This window comes from Zonotrichia albicollis, chromosome 15, assembly GCF_047830755.1.
Source record: "Zonotrichia albicollis isolate bZonAlb1 chromosome 15, bZonAlb1.hap1, whole genome shotgun sequence".
In the NCBI taxonomy this organism is placed as follows: Eukaryota; Metazoa; Chordata; class Aves; order Passeriformes; family Passerellidae; genus Zonotrichia; species Zonotrichia albicollis.
Window position 1 is genome coordinate 9,054,006 of NC_133833.1, and position 18,085 is coordinate 9,072,090.

Below are 18,085 nucleotides of genomic sequence, written 5' to 3' on the forward strand. Positions count from 1 at the left end.
ATAGTAAACAAGAACTTAAAAACCAAAAAAAAAAAGGAAGTTAAATAACATTGGATCTCTTACAAAAAAAATAATGGTTGGTATTAATGTGTAGAAAAAAGCTGAGGAGACGTGTAAGTCAGATCAGAAGGCTCTAAGTGGAAGTGGCTTTTGTGGCCTGAATTTGTGTTTTATGTAAACAGCAGTCTGTCATCTGCCTCACAGAAATGCAAAACTTATAACTTGGCAAAGTTAACAGTTTTTCCTTTAAGAGGCCTAGTTTTGATCCAGCACAGACACTGAAGACTGAAAGGATTGGGGTTTTTATCACATCCTAAGAGAGCGATTGCCCTGCTGAGAGTTAAGGTTTCATCAAAGCTTGTTCAAAGCAGTGAAGTTTCTTGAACTGATTTTCACTGCATCAGATTTCCACGACTTTGAACCAAGGCTGAGAACTGTTTTACTGGACTGCATAAGAGGGAAAGTGTTGTTAAATGATTCTACTTTCACTCTTGCAACTGCAGATTCCGGGGGGATTGGGTGGAATACAGGGAGAGAAGAATGCAGGAAACTCTTAACAGCCTTGGTTGATTGGGGTTGATTGGGTTAAAACCTTCTGGAATCATGTAAAATGAATCTCAAGTCAATAAAACGCTGATGGGAAAGATGATTAGTTTGAAGTACAATAAGCAGACTCTTTGTCATTTGGTTGACTCTGTAGCAAGTACATATTTTTCTCAGTAGAATTGTATCAGCATTCATTTTTCTTTGATTTCTGGACATTGTTTTCAATTTTCTTTTGAGGAGTGGCTTCACAATTTTTTTAGAAGCCCCTGACTTGTTCCTGTTGGAATTTGTGTGTTCAGAAATTGGCCTTGTATCAGCACATCACCTGTTAGTTGTTAAGAGTTTAATTTTCAAAGATATGATTTCATCTCCCTGAAGACAAGGTGGACAAAGGGATTCGGTGCAACAGCAGTGATTTAGCTTGCAATGTAAACCAAAAAAAAGAAAAAAAGAGAAAAAAACCATTTTGGGGATGAAGTCAGACCAATTGAATTTACTGTTTACATTGAGAAAGATTACAGCCTGGAATGCATGATAAGCTAAAGGCTTTGTTATTAAGGCTTGAGAGGAGTTTTAGTCAATAATGACCAGTAATATTTTGTTTGAAAACTAGTGATAAATGAACTAGAGCACTCTCCAGGAGTGGGAGAAGAGTGCATTTGCTTTTGTAGCATCCAGGTCTGCAGTTTCTACTGTGCCTTTGTTCTGGCCTAATAGTAATTAGTTTCATTTTAACCATTGTGTTCTGTTCCAGACTTTGCAAGTGTTGTGAAATACCAATGTAACAATACTCAGGCCAGAGAGCAGCCCCCTGTGAAACAGGGAAATGTAAGCAGTGAAATTGGGAAGTTAGTAGGGTGTCCAAAAGATGACCAGGGTCTCTGAATGTAAAGGATGAGGGAAACTGAAATCTGAGTCCTGAATCCTGAAAACTTCATCCAGGATGAGGGTTCTGTGGAGACTTCTGACACTTTTTGGTTGTGTTTGATAGGAAATGTCTTGAGAACAGCTTTTCCTGTGGTCTTATCTCAAGCTTAAATATGAAGATACACAACCGGTTTGCTTTTCTCCTTTAAAAATATTTAACTGAACTTTTAAAACCTCAGCTGGAGAAAAGCAGTTTTGCTCCAAGTGCTGAGAACAGGCATATCCCAGTTCTAACTATTACCAAGAAGTTTTTCAAATGACCGAAATGAAAACTGCCTTGGTGATAAATTTTAAAGAAAATTTCTTAACTTTTAGCATTTCCCACTCAACACTTCTACTTGAATAATGACTGAATAGAAGAAAAATATTAATCATGAACTAAGTCTTTTAAATCAAATTGACATGCTCACAGTATAGTCAGATTTCTGAGGCATCTTTTTATGCTATTAAACAGTTGCCCATACATGAATATATCACATGCTGGTATTGCATTCCTAATTAGTTTTCTTTTCCTAATTATACAGCTCTCACACCTTTTTCTGGTTTGTTTTATATCTGTACTTAAAGTGGTATATGTTGGTTTGCATTTCTGTTTGAAATTATTCAAAAGTCATTTGTGCAGATGGAGTTTCTCTTCATATTAAGCTGATTTCAGTATGTAGTAGTTGAAGGATACTTTCCAAACCATATAATATTGAAAAACTTGGGATTTTTCTTCATTTTTTAAAAATAGAGCTTTTCATGTTCTGTAGCTCTGTAAAGTGAGTCTTGCAGTTGCCTGCTGCCTGAGTGGTAGTGATGTAATTATTCTCTAGGGGGGAAATGCCTTGAGTAAATATATGAAACTAATGGAATAGACATTATGCAACTTCCATCCTTTTTGTGAGGCCTCATTTTTGTAAAATATTTTTGTTTTGGTCTTCTGGCTGGATAAATACAAGCTGAGTGAAACCTGATGTCATGGAAGCTCTTAACACTTTCATTTACCTCAACAATTCTAAGCAGAGCTTTCTCTCTTGACCCTGCTTGGTTGCTGGAGTTGATTTTTAAATGTCTGTTTTCTCCTACTGTGGGAAGATGGCTTTTAATGAAACAGAACTCCTCAATGACTCAAACCTTTGAACCTGGTAGAATGACACTTCCAAAGTGATGGGTTGCCCTAAGAGTTCAGGTCCAGTCTCAATTTTAAATACTTTTTCTCACCTATTCATTTTTCCAGGTAAATCCACAGTTACTCTTCTGAAAATTAGAGAGATCTAGATTTTCCTCTAATTTAAAATTTATTTTAAAAATGGGCAAAAGGACATTTAAATCTCCAGAATTAAACCAGCATTAAACAGATACGAAAGTAGCACTGTCTGCAAGAAAAATCCAGGCAAGTAGTCTGAATCCTGTCTGCATCCAGAAAGTTTTCATTTTCAGCCTTTCTAAGTGCTCTGATCTGTTGGATTTGGATTAGGTTTGTCTCTTGTCAGTTCTAAATCAAAAATCTGTTGCCTATGCTGGCTTCAGTTTGAATAACTCCCAATCCTCTGTTTTTAGATGGGAGAGTCCCCCTCTGACCAGGCTTGTGTACATAGCTGAGTTTGGCACTTCTCAGTGCTGTGGGTCTCTCTGCATGTACAAGCAATACTTCATTGTTGTTGGAGCACTGAGGAGAAGGCCAGAAGAGAAATTCCACCCTCCATGGCTTCCTCCTCTCTCCCTCTCCCCAAGCTCCTCTTTTGTGGTCCTCAACACCAGTGCAAAGCGTTCCCTTCCTGAGGAGGAAGTGGGGTACCTCAACTTCCCTAAAGGACCATTAGAAAACTGTAATTTCAAAATGAGTTTCCTGTCCAAGGAAGAGGGCTTAGCACTTACAAGAACAGTTCTCCACTGTACGAGGCAGACATTTTAGTTTTATGAGGAACAAATAAAACATTCCTGTGTGCTTTACAGGCATAACACTTTCTTAGAGTCTTTAGTTGCAGGATGGCCTGTCTGCATAGCTGTGCTGATCAGTCACAGGGAGTAACACGGCCCGACTGTTCAGCAGGGCTGGAAAGCAGCAGAGGTGGGGGAGCAGAGACAAACCAAAAAAACAGCAAAGCCTTCCCTTGCTTTTCAGCTGGGATTAGGTCTGAGGTACAAACAGCTGCATTCCTGGTGGGAAGAGGTGGAGGTGGTGGTGTTGCTCAGTGACAGAGCCTTGCTGAGGTCAGTGGGGATATCTGGGGTGCACCCAGGGTTTCACTGTGTCCACTGTGAGGTCATGCAGGGCTTTGCTACCACAGGCTGCAGGCAGCAAGACCTCACATGTCTGAGCTGGGCTTGCCAGAAGTATGTGAAAGGGATTATGCCAACTTAATTCAGTGCTTTGGAGGTGTGGAAAGCATGGGCAGGTTGACCTTACCCTGCTAATCCAGCTTTAAAAATAAATTAAAGCAATTGTTGTCAGCATGAAATGTTGAGTTACTTTGGGGTTTAGATTTAGTATTCTGCCTCATGCTATAATGAAGTTAATTGTGTACTTGGAAGAAGACAAAAATGGTGAAAACACACCAAAATCCTCAATGAAGTTTAGCTGTAGAATATCCAGAAGCAGCTGAAAGTTTTCCAGTAAGCATCATAGCTTACATGTAATGGGACTTAGGATGAAAAATAATCGCTGAATCATGTTCAATTCAGTCTAATGAGAGGCTGTAGTCTGAGCTGTATATTATTACTGAAGATTTACTGTGTCCTATGGTAAAGGCATGTGGTCACATGAACTTTGATTTTAGTCTTTTTTGTTTCCAGGTTAATGCCTTAATTCAGTTCTCTTTGCCTCTAAATCAAGCTTACAGGAGAGCTCTCATGGTGTAGTCAGTTCTTAAATGTGAAATCAAGCTCGTATATTACTCTAATGTTACAGTTTAATATGTGTGTATTAGATGCAAAAAAAGACATTTCCCTTTTTTTTTCCTCTTTTTCTCCACATGTTACCAGATATTCAAAAAGAAATCTACCAAGTGCAATAGTGAAACACAGATTGTAGAGAGGGAGATGAAAGGTTAGGTGTAATGGAGACAGCAGTAGCACATAATTGCTGAGTCTGATAAACATGTTGTGTCATTTTTTTTAATTGTTCCCTAGACTTTCTTGTAATTAATTGCATCCTTGCCCAAGGTTTGTTGAGCTGCAGATAAATCAGTTAGCAGGTAATGCTGTAGTCTTTCTCTTCAAAGATCCTTGCATGGGGGGAGCAAGTTCATCTTTCCTAATTCAATAAAAGCCATTAAATGCCTGGCTGTTAAACATTATTTTGTCAGAACTGGAAACATCTTCTAAGGAATAATTTATGAGGAGCAAACAAACATGATTCATCAATTACTTTTTCTGGTTAAAAACTTCTTCTCAGATAGAGAAAAAAATCTTTTAATGAGTGTAGCAGCAGAATTTGTATTTTTAGTGTCCTAACTTGGATGTGTGCTTACATGGTTCCCTAATGCTAAAAATGAGTCACTGAGAATAGTGTCTTTTCCAGTAATGAAAAAGTAGAAGTGATACAAGCCAGAACTCACATTTGACAGATCTGAGAAAAAGACCTATAGAATGTGTGTTTCTGCTATACTCTGTCCTCTGATAGGAGAGGGATCCTAAGAGATGAGCACACAGAAGCCTTGAGAAGGACACTGAAAAGTGAGGAATCTGGGGAAACTGCTTCAAAAGAATAAAAATAATAATTCTAGTTTAGAGCACAGGACTTAAGTGTGCATTTATTCTTTAGTGATTAGACATATAAAAACAAAATTATAATTTTAGAGTTAGATGTCTGTTGCAGGTATCTACAGCAGTTAGGAGTAACTTGATGTAATTCCCATACCTTTTTGCATGGATGCTAAATAACACAGTGACTTTTCTTAATGACCACACTGTAATTAAAAGGAGCTTGCTTTTTCCCCAGCGGAAATTCTGGAATTGGCTGGAAATGCTGCAAGGGACAACAAGAAGGGTCGAGTCACTCCTAGACACATCCTGTTGGCTGTAGCAAATGATGAAGAATTAAATCAGGTAAGAAAAGCCTCTGCCATGTAAAGGCCAGGATTTCCTTTTAGGGCTTCTTAAATTGTCTTTTCATATAGCTGACTTGTAACTCAAGACCTCTGCTTATTGAGCAGCACACCAGGAAACACTCACTGGTATGCTGGCTGTGTAACTAACTACAGCACTCAGCTTAATTATGTATTTCAGCACTCCTAAAATGTGTAAAAATGCAATGGAGACGTAAAATGATGTTTGCTAACACTATTACAACCACTTCTGTTGGACTGGGATATTGTCGTAAATTCTTCAAGGATGCAGAGAAAATCCTGCAGATGCTGGTTTTTTGTTTGTTTTTACTTTCCCCCTTAGCTGAGGACTCAGTGGGACCTGTCCTGTTCTCACTGAAATATGTTATTGTGACCACAGAAGAGCTCTAAAGTCTTGCAAGTCTGTGTCCTTTGCAGACTTAAATATGCCTTTAACCTGGCCATAAAATATTTGGCATCATTATTACAGTGCTATGGTGTCAGCCAGAGGCAGTGGCTGGGATTAATGTACCTTTGTGTGAGGTGCTGTAACAACCCCTCTGAAAAGATACTTTTTCCAAATCTGTCTATCATGATGGAGCAGGAAAAATAATATTCCCCCAACCACCCTCCTTCTGGGTTTGTCTGAAATTTGGTAATACTTTGCATTCATTATCCCTTTGTAAGCTTGGAGCCTCTCTGGGTTGAGTTTGGGAGCAGTAAATACGAATCAGAAGATGGGAGTACCTGGGGGACTTTGATGTCACTGTCTGTATCCTCCTGAATAGTGAATTAGTCCCTATTAGATGTATAAAAATTAGTTAAAGTGGTTTTAAATACAGAACATTATATATTTCACCTCTGCAATGTTTTGCAGTTTATTCAGACTTGAATAAACTGCACACTTTTGAATATTGATCTTCAACTGCTTATCTTTTGAAGAAAGACAGGTATAGAGATTTGTATAAATGTTGCCCTCCATTTTGAAGTTTCTTTTTCTAAGAAACAAAAAGTCCTTTAATAATACAATTGCAGGAAAATGCAGCACTTGGGACATATAATGGGTTCTTCACAGTGTGGCACCCGCTGAAGTCTCACACCCTGGACTTTGGGGTCCCATTTTTTTCTCACAGATTGCCCTGCTGGGTCCTCAGGTGTGTGCCTGGGGCTGTCTTGTATTTCCTCATTGGGTAACATGCTGACAGTGACAAGCATGTGTGCAAGAAGAACACATGCTCCCTTTACAGTTGAAATCAAGTGTGTGGTCAGCTCCATTTCATGCATTTCTCATCTCTTCCTCAAGGATACTGGTGGAGAAATTCAAGGCAGTATTCAAAATTTGCAGTAAATCCTATTTTCTATTTATTAGATAGTAAATACTGGAATTTGTCATGTACAATTTTTTTAATTTATTTTTGATTAGCTATTGAAAGGGGTCACCATAGCCAGTGGTGGAGTGTTACCCAACATTCACCCAGAGCTGCTGGCAAAGAAGCGAGGATCAAAAGGAAAACTGGAAGCCATCATCACTCCACCCCCAGCAAAGAAGGCAAAGTCTCCATCACAGAAAAAAACTGTATCAAAGAAAACAGGTGGCAAGAAAGGAGCAAGGAAATCCAAGGTAGAGTAATGTGTTTATTTTTTTAAATGTTTTTTCTTTTGCAAAGCAGCTAGAGTTAAGCAATAAGCTTGGCAAGTGGGGAGAAAAGTACAGGAATTTCACATGAAATGGACAAGGAATGTAAAAGTTCCCTCTGGGTCAAGCAAAGCTTCTTTATTTATCCTGTTTCTGTTTACTTGGTCCCTCTTCCAATTATTTTACTCTTTTGGTTGAATTTAGTTTTCTCCCTCAGAACACCTATTAGTTGACATTTCAATGCAGTGCTTCCAATAACCATGCACTAATAATTCCCCTAAATCTGGAATTTTTTTTGCCCTGCTTGATTACAAAAGCAGGAAGTCTGTTGTGGGGTTCTGTTTTTCTTCCACACAATAAACTGTATTGTCTGCTTACTATATTGGTATTTGGCTAACAGTAAACTCCTAGGGAATTGAAATAAGACCCATGAAAATCTAATTTTCAAAACACTTGTGTAAAGTAAAGCATGGTTACAGCTTCTAAAAGCACAATGTACCCTTGCATCAAAGTCTTTTTAGTTGTTTGGCCTCAGACTTGGTTTATATACTTAGGAAAGGGGCAATAGGAGAACAGTGGCTTGCTCAGTGTTCCAGGTGTTCTTGTTTTTGCTTCAACATAAATATTGGTGCCTCAGCAATATCTATATGAAATCATAAGCAATAATTTTATTGAAAATGCAATTGGTACCAATTGAGTTTATAACCACAGTCTTTGTGAATTGATTTTCCTTTTCAAAATGTTTGAATCCTCCTTTTTGTTCAGTAAACCAATTAATTCCTGAAACCTGTTATTTCACAGCAGTAATAAAGTTGAAAAAAAGAAATGGTGGTTGAGGGGAACTCCTCTCTCCTCCAGCAGTTTCACTGGGAATGAAAGTAGGTGATGATGGAAAATTGTTCAGCCCATTTCCTGCAAGCAGGCAGATAGAATGTAGATGTATTCTCTTGACACTGCTTCTAAGGACAGCCACATTACAAAGGAGAATTTCTAAAAATAAGTCTGTGAAATCTGGGAGCACCTCCCTTCACAGATAAAATTTATTCTCTGACAAGTCAGTTTCTAGCTTACAATGAGTGTCTGCCCACACACAGAAATCTGTAATCTTTGTCCACACAAGCCATTAGAAAGCTGTTAAAAGTCTGGGGCTGTTTATATGTTTTTCTGCAACATTTAGGACAACTGCCATCTCAAGTGTGTGCTGTTGTGGGCAAGAGGAGGTGCCTGTAGATCTGCAGACGTTTGAGGTCGTTTTTCCTATTGATCCCTTCAGCTGTTATCAGGCACTTTGCTTGGACTACAGGATAAAATCCAGCACCACTGTTTGTACAGACATTTTATTGCCTGCTAAGCATTTAGTGCATGTCATATATCTTAGTGTCATTAAACTGTTTTTCTCAGAGCCTTGAGTTAACTAATTAACTTTATTTCTGGAAGAAGAAGCAGGGAGAAGTGAGCAAATCAGCCAGTGCTGACAGTACAACAGAGGGAACTCCTGCAGATGGTTTCACAGTCCTGTCCACCAAAAGCCTGTTTCTTGGCCAGAAGGTATGATCCTGCATTTTTATAAATTAATACCTATTTTTCTGTGCTGCTCAGGGAACAGCCCCCTCCTACTCCCCCCTTTTCCACAAAACATCTAGGTACAATGGACATTTCCCCACTGAGCAATCAAGGACATGTGTGATATCAGTTTTTCTCATCAAAGAAATTCTCTGAAACAACTTCTAGAGCATTTTAAACAGTACATAAATAAGTCTTCATGTGACTACATAATTAAATACTTAATTAGAAGGAAAGCCTGCGTGCTTGTAATCTATCTCTTTCATAAACAACATAATTGTTACAGATAAGCATCTGCCAAAGAGATTATTCTAAGCATAAAATGTATTTTTTCCAACAGTCAGCCCACTTCATTGCTGATGTAAATGATTTACAGGTTTTTATCAAAACCTATTTTAGACATTTGTTCATAATAATGTTCTTATGCTGTGTTCTGCTTTGTGATTTACAGAAGTTAATGTTGTGTAATAATGAATGATGCTTTTATGAAAAGCTAGAGATCAACAATTCTTTTTTTCCCTGTGAATATGATTTGGGATGTGGGTTGGTTTAATACAAATACATATCTGCTTAAAGAGGATCCATTTAAAGAGATGAGTCATTAAATTAATTTGGTCTTTTATCCTGAAACCTGCCTTTAATATGTGATGCAAAATTTTCTTAAGTAAAACTGCATCTTTCTGCTATCATTCAATAATCAGATCATTGTGTTGTAAGCCATAAAAGATGAGCCATTGTCCATTGTTTAATGTAACTCCTCTGACTCATTTTTATTTCATAATGAGGTTGTTCTCCATTTATCCTCCCGTTTGTTTGCCAAGTAACATGCATGAGAGTAACATTTTTTTCAATATTTCTAATTTTCCACATTTAATTTTACAGCTGCAGCTAGGTGGCTAGTTTGGTAGGGTTGGTTTTTATTTTACTCCTATTAAGGGGGTGGTTTTTCAAAAACATTTTGATGACTAAATTAGAAACCAAAATTTATAGTCTACATTATTGTTTCAAGAAAGCAAGTAATGTCAGACCTCTGGAGCTGATTTTGAGCTCATTTTAGTTACCAAACCTGTAATAAGACCCAGTGTTGTGTTCCAGCAAGACTGTCCCAGCAAATCAGTGGGGCTTTGCTGTTGGGCTCTGTGGAAAAAAATCATGAACTCCAGGACTGCTTTAAGCTGTGGTGGGCAAAGCCAGTGTCTGTGGTACAGCTTCCCAGTGAGTCGCAGTACTGGGGAATGGACTTTCTGGCCTTCTCATTCACTTGAGACCAGCCCCCTGAGGAAATTACTGGTGTGACACATCCATCCCTGCACTGGGTCCTTGTCAGGTAGCCCTGCACATGAGAGGGACCAGGAGTCAGCATTTTGTTGTAACACATAATGAGAAGAGAAATTAAAAGAAAATGCAAACCTGTTTGTCTCCTGTGAGGGAACACTCCAAATCAAACAGTTCATGTTCTGAGGGTTAGAGAAGGCATTTGAAGAATTGCTGCTGAGATCAATCAATCAGGATCTTTCAAACCTTCTGGGACATTCTTGAACACCTTTCCAGCACATCTGTTTGGTTTGCAAAACCATTATCTGCCAGATCAGAAAATCCTTTCCTAAGTGCAGAGATGGAAGAAAACAATCTTGGTTTTGATATCACACCATTCATAAGTGTATAATGGAAAAGATGTTTTTCTTAGCTCCATGTTTATGGAAGGGAAGGAACTTATTTGCAAGAGCAGCTCTTCATCCTTCTAATAACCCTAAATTTAATTCAATGCAAAAACCACAAATGAGAATGTTGCAAACCTGGATATTGTTCAGTTTATAAATTACAGTTATTGCATTAAATGTTTAGGTAACTGCTGCCATTCAGCTGGAAATTCTTAGAGGTCATGAAATGGCAAAGAATCCTTCAGTTATACCTGTAGAAGTTTATTAGTACCATATTAATTATTAAAATCTAGTTAATAAATATGCAAATGATTGCACATCCACAAGTGACATCCCAGTGGAGATGTGGCATTGTGCACATTAAGTAGTTTGTTTATCCTGAGAGTATTACAAAGTAGAGGCAGAGTTGTAGGAACTCAGACCTAGGCTTTAAGGTTTTGACTTTCCAAGAGACCTCAGCTTTTGGTCTGCACTAGGCATCTTCAATTTTCAGTATGAGACTCACACCAGAAAAAGCTTCAAGACTTTGAAGGTAATTTTGTCTGAAATTAGAAATGCCAGGCTTAGCTTAGAAAATATTCATGGATGTGCTAAGTGCCATCTGCATTTTATCTAACTAATATTTAATTAAAATGTTACCTCAAGTTATGTCCATTCTTTGTTGCACATGTATATGCAAGTTGTATCTATTTATTTTTTTAAAGTGGCCCTTTAGGGGATCACTTCTGCCTAATACATGCTTCATACTGTTGGGTAGTGAAATTAAGCAATTACTCATTGGTGGATTTAATTCCACAGGAAAAATTCTGATTAATTTTTTCTGGTTTTGGCAATTGGATAGCTAACAGTGCATTGAGCAGTAAATGCAGAATTTAGTAAAATAATACTTAGCTGCCAACACATGCTATCAGTCATGGGCAGCTTTTTAAGCATTTTCTTGTTGTTGCTAAATTGAAACTTTAATTACCAGCTGGCTGTTATGTAAATCCCATATATGAGTCGGCTCAGGGATAGATTTAAGGTCCAAAACAAAAACAGTCTGCAGCTGATAGATCTGCGGTAAAAACTTGTAGAGCACAGAATTAGGAATCAAAAAATTCACTTACAGAATGAGCCAAATATGTTAGGGAACATACTATAATTCCACAAAACAGTCATGTTGTGTGCATGTGTTTTGCTGTTGTTTTTTAATTTAAAAATTCATTAAGTTTTTTTTAACATTTTGGTTTGATTTGATTTGACTGGTTTTTTAAACAGCAGTTGCTTGTAGTCAAACTCAAGACTCAAACTTCAGTATGAATAACTCACCACGTATGAAGTATTAAAGGATTCCAAGCTATTTGGAAAGGAAGCTTTCTTAGATTTTATTACAAATTCCCAAACAGACACATACTTAAAACAGGGCTGAATTACACTCATTTTTAGTCAGTCACCCTAGTTTGAGGTAACTCATAGTTTACTCAAGCAACATATGCAAATTATATGAAATTGCAGGCTTTTAAAAAGAGAAAGACGGTCAATTCATAGAATCAAATGAATGAAATGGAAATATTTTTTTCAGAAAATTTAAATATAGGGATGGTGGCCTCCTTAAATGTCCCATTCACTTGTATGGGTTTCATGGACTGGCTCATATTCCCTGTTAATAAATTAACATACACAAAGAAATTATTTGAAGAGTTAACTTTAAGACTGTGGACTACAACAAACAAGAGATAAAATTCTGATATGGATGATATAAAGTGCCATGCCTGAAGATGAATGCTATGCTTTGTAGGCTGAGGGCTTTGGATTAAAAGGAAAGCCTGGCCGAACTGCAGCTGGTTGCAAGAATTGCATAAATGAATGAGCGCTTTCTCCTTCATGGTTGCTCTCAGTATCACCCAAACAGCTACAGGAAAAATAATTTAAAATACATATTGTAAACTCAGGCATTGGTTATGCTGTAGCTAATGTATTTCCCCAAATGAAAAAGTCTGCAAAATCTTTTGCACTTTTAAAGTATTTGAAGTTTGTCAGCAGTAAACGTGGTTCCTGTGAAATCAGACTTCCAACAGAAGCTATGAAGCAGTGTCAAACCTGCTCAAACCCTGGTTAGAAACTTTCCATACCTGCAGTTTTGACCTTTGCCAAGTTTAGCATTCCTATTAGGTCGCATCAAATTTTAGAGCTGCTTTTGTGTTGTGGGTCACATCCTATGAGGAGACCCCCAAACCGTCTCTTAAGAGCACACAGTGCAGATGTGAGGTCAGTCTCTAGAGCTCTGTGCTGCCTTCTGCAGTTCCCTGTGTGCTTCAGGAGAGGAGAAATCTTCCTGTGATTGCAGGAGAAATCCTCCTGATTTAGAACAAGAAAGAAATTCAAGACATGCTTGAAATATATGGGGATACTTAGAGGAGTAAATGAGCATTAATGTCTGGGTTTAAAAATCTCCTTTCATAAGGGACAAAAGGAAGTAAAGCAAACAAAATAAAAACTAGAAGCAATAAGCACGTAATATCATGTGCCTGCTTATGACACCTCACCAGACATTGCCAAAGGCTGCAAAACTGTAATGAGGACTGAAGTGCTGTAATACAGAACATGGTGACCACTGATAAGGAAAGAAAAAAAACCACATCACCTTGTTGGGATGGAGGAATTGCTGGAGACAAGTGTCTGCTTTCTCAGAGATAGGCCCATGTTTGCTGGCTTAAAGAAGGAGCAGCAGCAGCTTTGATCCTTTTTCAGTGCAGAATAGTCCCAACACATCCCTGTAACTGATGCTTAAGGGATGCTTAGGGTGTCCTTCATCTCTATACTTGGGGAAAAAACAAATGCTTTCATTTGATAGCAAAACTGGAATCACAGAATAGTTTGGAAGGACCTTAAAGCTCATCCCAGTCCAGCCCCCTGCCATGGGCAGGGACACCTTCCACCAGACCAGGTTGCTCCAAGCCCACTCCAACCTGGCCTTGAACACTTCCAGGGATGGGGCAGCCACAGCTGCTCTTGGCAACCTGTGCCAGGCCCTCACCACCCTCACAGGGAAGAATTTCTTCCTAATATCTAATCTTAACCTCCCCTCCTTCAGTTTAAGGCCATTCCCTTTGTCCTGTCACTCAATGCCCTCATGTAAAGTCCCTATCCAGACTTGTTGTAAGCCCTCTTTAGATACTGGATGATAATAAGAATCCCAAATAGTGATCAGTGTAAAACCAAAATAGAGCTTACTAGCTGGTACATTCATATTCTCCCAGGATGAACAATGTTTGAGTCTTGTGTTTGAATTTTTTTTGGGCTAATATCCCTTGATGACCTGCCTTTTATTTTGCATATTTGTTTGCAGTGATGCTATCCCCATCTGTGTTGCAAAGCTCACTTTTCTGCAGCTTCTCTGTGATTTCCCAGCTGTCCTGTTATTTCCCACCTCATGCTTTTCTTTTCAGCTGAACCTTATTCACAGTGAAATCAGTAATTTAGCCGGCTTCGAGGTGGAGGCCATTATCAATCCTACCAATGCTGACATTGACCTTAAAGATGACCTAGGTAAATGGGGCATGGGTTGACACAACTAACGGTCACATGGAAATTATGGAACCCAGAATTTACTCTCTAGGGCTTCATACCTTTAATCAGAGCAGAAATTCAAATCTTGCAGGTCCTGCTTTGTTGAAGAGCTATATTCAAAACACTTTTTGACCAATTCTGAACACTTGCAGCTATTGCTAGTCTTCAAGCTGATTTCAGTTCAAAAATTTTAAATTCTTTTCCATAATGATCATATGTGACTGTTAGCTATTTTGGGGGGTTTCTTATTTGAATACTTCAAGGACTAAAATACTTTTTTGTCAGGTTTTTCTCAAAATAAGCAGTTTCTCCATTCTACCTGCAATCTTACAGATTTTATTTCAATACCTAGAGTAGGCTTAAAAATTTTGGTAAGGGCTTATTTCTTTATTAGCTGTCCCCAAATCTTCCATACCTTGATTTGATGTTTAATTCAGTCAAGAATTTGTTTCCATTATGTTTCAATTCTTCCCTGTCACTTTTACATTCAGCTGGAAACAAATACTGACATTATACCAAGAGTGAACTATCATGGGTGGAGAATCACTTTTGAAGCTTTTCTCTTCTGATTGATAAGAAATCAGAAAATCCTTCTTTAATAGAAGTTTATTCTTCAACAAAACAAAAATTGCCTTTATTGCATTATGTACTGCATTCCCTTCTTTTTTGAGTAGGTATGCTTCTGTCTTTTTTGAAACTTCCTTAATGGAATACAGCCCATAATTCCAATACTGCTGTATTTCCTATGGGAATGTAGAGAAGTAACTTCACAAGAAAAAAGGTCTAAGAAGGTAATTTTATCAGCCTTTCTTAGAAATACATATATTTCTGCAAGTGTCTTAGCCATTCCAGCATATAATTAAAAGATATGCCTTACTTTTAAACTTTAACAAACAAATATTTGTATTTTTAAAGCAAGTTCTGTACAACCCTGGCTGCAAATACATAGTTTCCTACATGTGAAGGAAACTGGAATTTTTAGAAACAAAATGATGAATGGCTTTATATATGAAAATCAGTGGCTGTCAGCTTATTAGTGCTGACAAAATGGAGAAACTAATTATTTTGTTTATCTTGATGATCCTGAATTTCTCCTTTTTAAACAGATTCCATATTTTAATGTCATGCTCTGTGGGGAACTGGTTGTTCTAGGTTTCTGCAAAGTGAAATGGGGCATTTAGCTGATTTTAAAAGTTTGGAAATGATCTCATGTGATTGCTCTGACTTGTCATTTTAACATTTATTTGATCATGTCATACTCAATATTCCTCCTCCTGCTCCCTACACCCCTTTCTCTACACACACCTGCACACACAACTCAGCATACTCCTTTGGCGCAAGGTTTGGAGATGTAAAGGTAGGAAAATATGGACGTTGGTACATGTGTAAATGTAGAGCCTGTGCTGGGTCTCTGTCCAACGTGGTTGATATACATCTGTTTACCTGTTGTAGTTGCAAGTTGTACAGGCTGACATTGCCACGATCGACAGTGATGCTGTCGTTCACCCGACAAACTCTGACTTCTACACCGGTGGTGAAGTAGGTAATGGCAAGTTCAGTGCTGCAGTTCGTATGTGTGTGCATGGTCAGCAGCCACCAGCTTGTTGTAGCTATGCAGATCTGCATTCATTTCTCACTTCCAGCAGTCCCCACTGATCCTAACAAGAAATGAACAATTTCAAACCAAGTGGGCATTTTTGGTTTTTGTTGCCAAATCAGCCTTTCAGAAGCAACCATGGAGTGCACCACCAAAATTTAAATGCAGGCACACGACCAAGGAAAATGAATTACGATGTTGCTGGTTTGACAAGTGCCTGGTTTCAATGTGGTTTAAGTCTTGATCTTTAGATTTTAACCAGTTCCAGTGCACCCTCTCCATGCCAAGTTTCAGATGTTCATATCTGGATTCACGGGCTGGATCTAACCTGTTTGTATTTTCCAAACTCTTAAGATTATCCTTACGGACCGATGACCTTCCTAGCCTTGCTCCACGGTCCTCACACCCACAAGGCCAGGCTAGGGCTGCACACACATCAGTCACCTGAGCTACAAGGATGAGAGAAGGCATGACAGGAAACAGGACAGACCTCTTAATTCAGCCATCTTAACTGTCCCTTGAGTGACTCTTCTCCTAGCCCTTCTCTTACGCCTCTCATACACAGAATTTTGAAGGATTTTATAAAAGGATAGGAGCACTTTGACTGAACTGCCTTGGTAATTTGAGAAAGGCAAATCAGAACTTGGGCCAAATGTAGAAGTTGCTGGCAGTGCTTAAGAACAAGTCAGCTAATCCCAGCCTCTGTTCTGCATCTCATCTTGACCTCACCATCGCTGTGAGAATGGGCTCCCCCCATGCCTGAGGCCTTGTTTTCAGTACTGCCTTGGAGGGACACATGTCCTGCACCACCTGTTTTTTCTGGAAGGGCTGTATTCTGAGTAACAAGCAGAGAAATACAGCTCTGGTTGACCTGCTGGGGCAGAAGCACTGTGACTTTGCTGGCTAAATAATATGCAGAGTGTCATAGTAGCCTGTACCTGAAGAATATGCTTCCAAAGTCTGTCAGACCCATTTAGCCAATGTGCCTGTCTCCTACCCTGTGACAAAGAAATGCTTTGCTACTCTGCAGAGAAAATTGTCTCTTGAAGTTGGACTGCTCATTCCTTAGTGTAGGTTCCTGTTGCCTCTGACTGCTGTAAGAAAGAATAGAAGTGCACAAATGCTTAGCTTCCAATGATTAACTTTTACCCATCTAAATTTTTTTTAATTTTTTGTTGGTTTTTTTCCCTAACAATTTAAGTGTATTGGGGGCTTATCCTGAGAATTTTAGAGCCTAAATTTCTGCTAACGCTGTTTTCAACACTGATACCAATGCCTGCTTGGAAAGCATGAGATAATGATCTTATTCTCATGGGAGTGACACATATTTATGCTTGTGAGCAAATAAGCTACTAACCTTGAAGCTGTGAAGCAAGACTTCCCTCAAGAAACTTGCTAGTGTAGTGGAAAATAGTTAAATACAGTCTGTGCTTTGCCAGATTAAGCTAATTTACAACATAGATGTCAAGTATGATTTCAATATAAACCCTCACTATTAATCAGAAAAAAAGCACAATTGAGGAGTAAATGCAGAATATTTCACTCATTCATACCAAATATCACTTTTTCTCTTCTTTGTACCAGATCTGCAAGAAGAGAGCTCAGTGGAATAAACCAACATGGTTGTTCATTGCTTTTAATTATAAATTAATTCCCACTAGAATGGAAAGAGCTGATCCTTCTGGATTGAATTAAACCAAACTAGGCTAAATTCCATTAAATGTACAACAGCTCTGCAATGGCAAAGAAATGACCTACTTAATAGAACTTTGCTGTTCCTAGGTTCTGCACAAGGCTTAATTATGTTTCCCCTTGAAACAAGAGAAATTAAGGATTATGAATGTCATGGGTTTTAGGACTGATCAGAGTCCATGGACTCATGAGGAATCTAACTGGCATATATATAAATATAAATAGGAATGATATGGAAATATGTACAACAAAAATATAACTAGATTGGAAGGCTGTTTCATTCCCTCCCCATCCCTCTCAGTCAGAGTGGTTTTATAAGACCCTGGAGTCAGCCACATCTGCTGGATGGGCTCAGCAAAGGGCACAGAGTGTTGTACTTTACTCACTGCCTTTGAAGGGCACAGTGCTTCCAAGCACCTGAGTGCTGCTCTGGATCTCCTTTCCCAGCACTTAAGACACCTTGCTGCTACCAATAAAGCCATTAGTGTCTTTTCTGAGATTTGTAATGTGATCCTCCCACTCAGTTGCACTGGCAAAGGCAACTTTAAGTTCAGGAGGACCTTAGGAGTTTGGCTGAAGTATTCATATTTAAAACCTTAAATGAGCACAAACAGCAAATTACACTCTGACCTACACAGTCTGACCTTGCAATCCAGTTTTTGGCAAACCCTGTTGTGAACTGGTTATGAAAAAGCCAAAGAAAAGGCATAGCTTTTTTAATTGTCCTCAGCTTTTGTACCCTAAAAGCAATAAACTCCCACAAACAAAATAGACTCAGGGTCACAGAGTCAGTTTTTGAATGGAAAACAAATGCATTGTTTTCAGCTTTTCAGTTTGGAAGAAATTTAGCGAAACCAAACAAAAGCATCTTGCAGTCTTCTTG

General features: G+C 38.5%; 1 protein-coding gene across 4 annotated transcripts in view; it reads left to right on the forward strand.

The window, feature by feature from the left end:
- Positions 1 to 18,085, forward strand: part of MACROH2A1 (macroH2A.1 histone) — a 42,568-nt gene that overhangs the window by 15,332 nt on the left and 9,151 nt on the right. Inside the window, exons 3-6 of one of the 4 annotated variants that reach the window (XM_005483599.4) lie at positions 5,399 to 5,505; positions 6,928 to 7,125; positions 8,581 to 8,688; positions 13,793 to 13,892. In XM_005483599.4, coding sequence (XP_005483656.1) covers positions 5,399 to 5,505; positions 6,928 to 7,125; positions 8,581 to 8,688; positions 13,793 to 13,892 — 513 coding nt within the window. Of the gene's footprint in view, positions 1 to 5,398; positions 5,506 to 6,927; positions 7,126 to 8,577; positions 8,689 to 13,792; positions 13,893 to 15,365; positions 15,457 to 18,085 lie in introns of all 4 variants that reach the window. The other 3 variants (XM_005483598.4, XM_026791351.2, XM_005483600.4) reach the window with 3 other exon arrangements.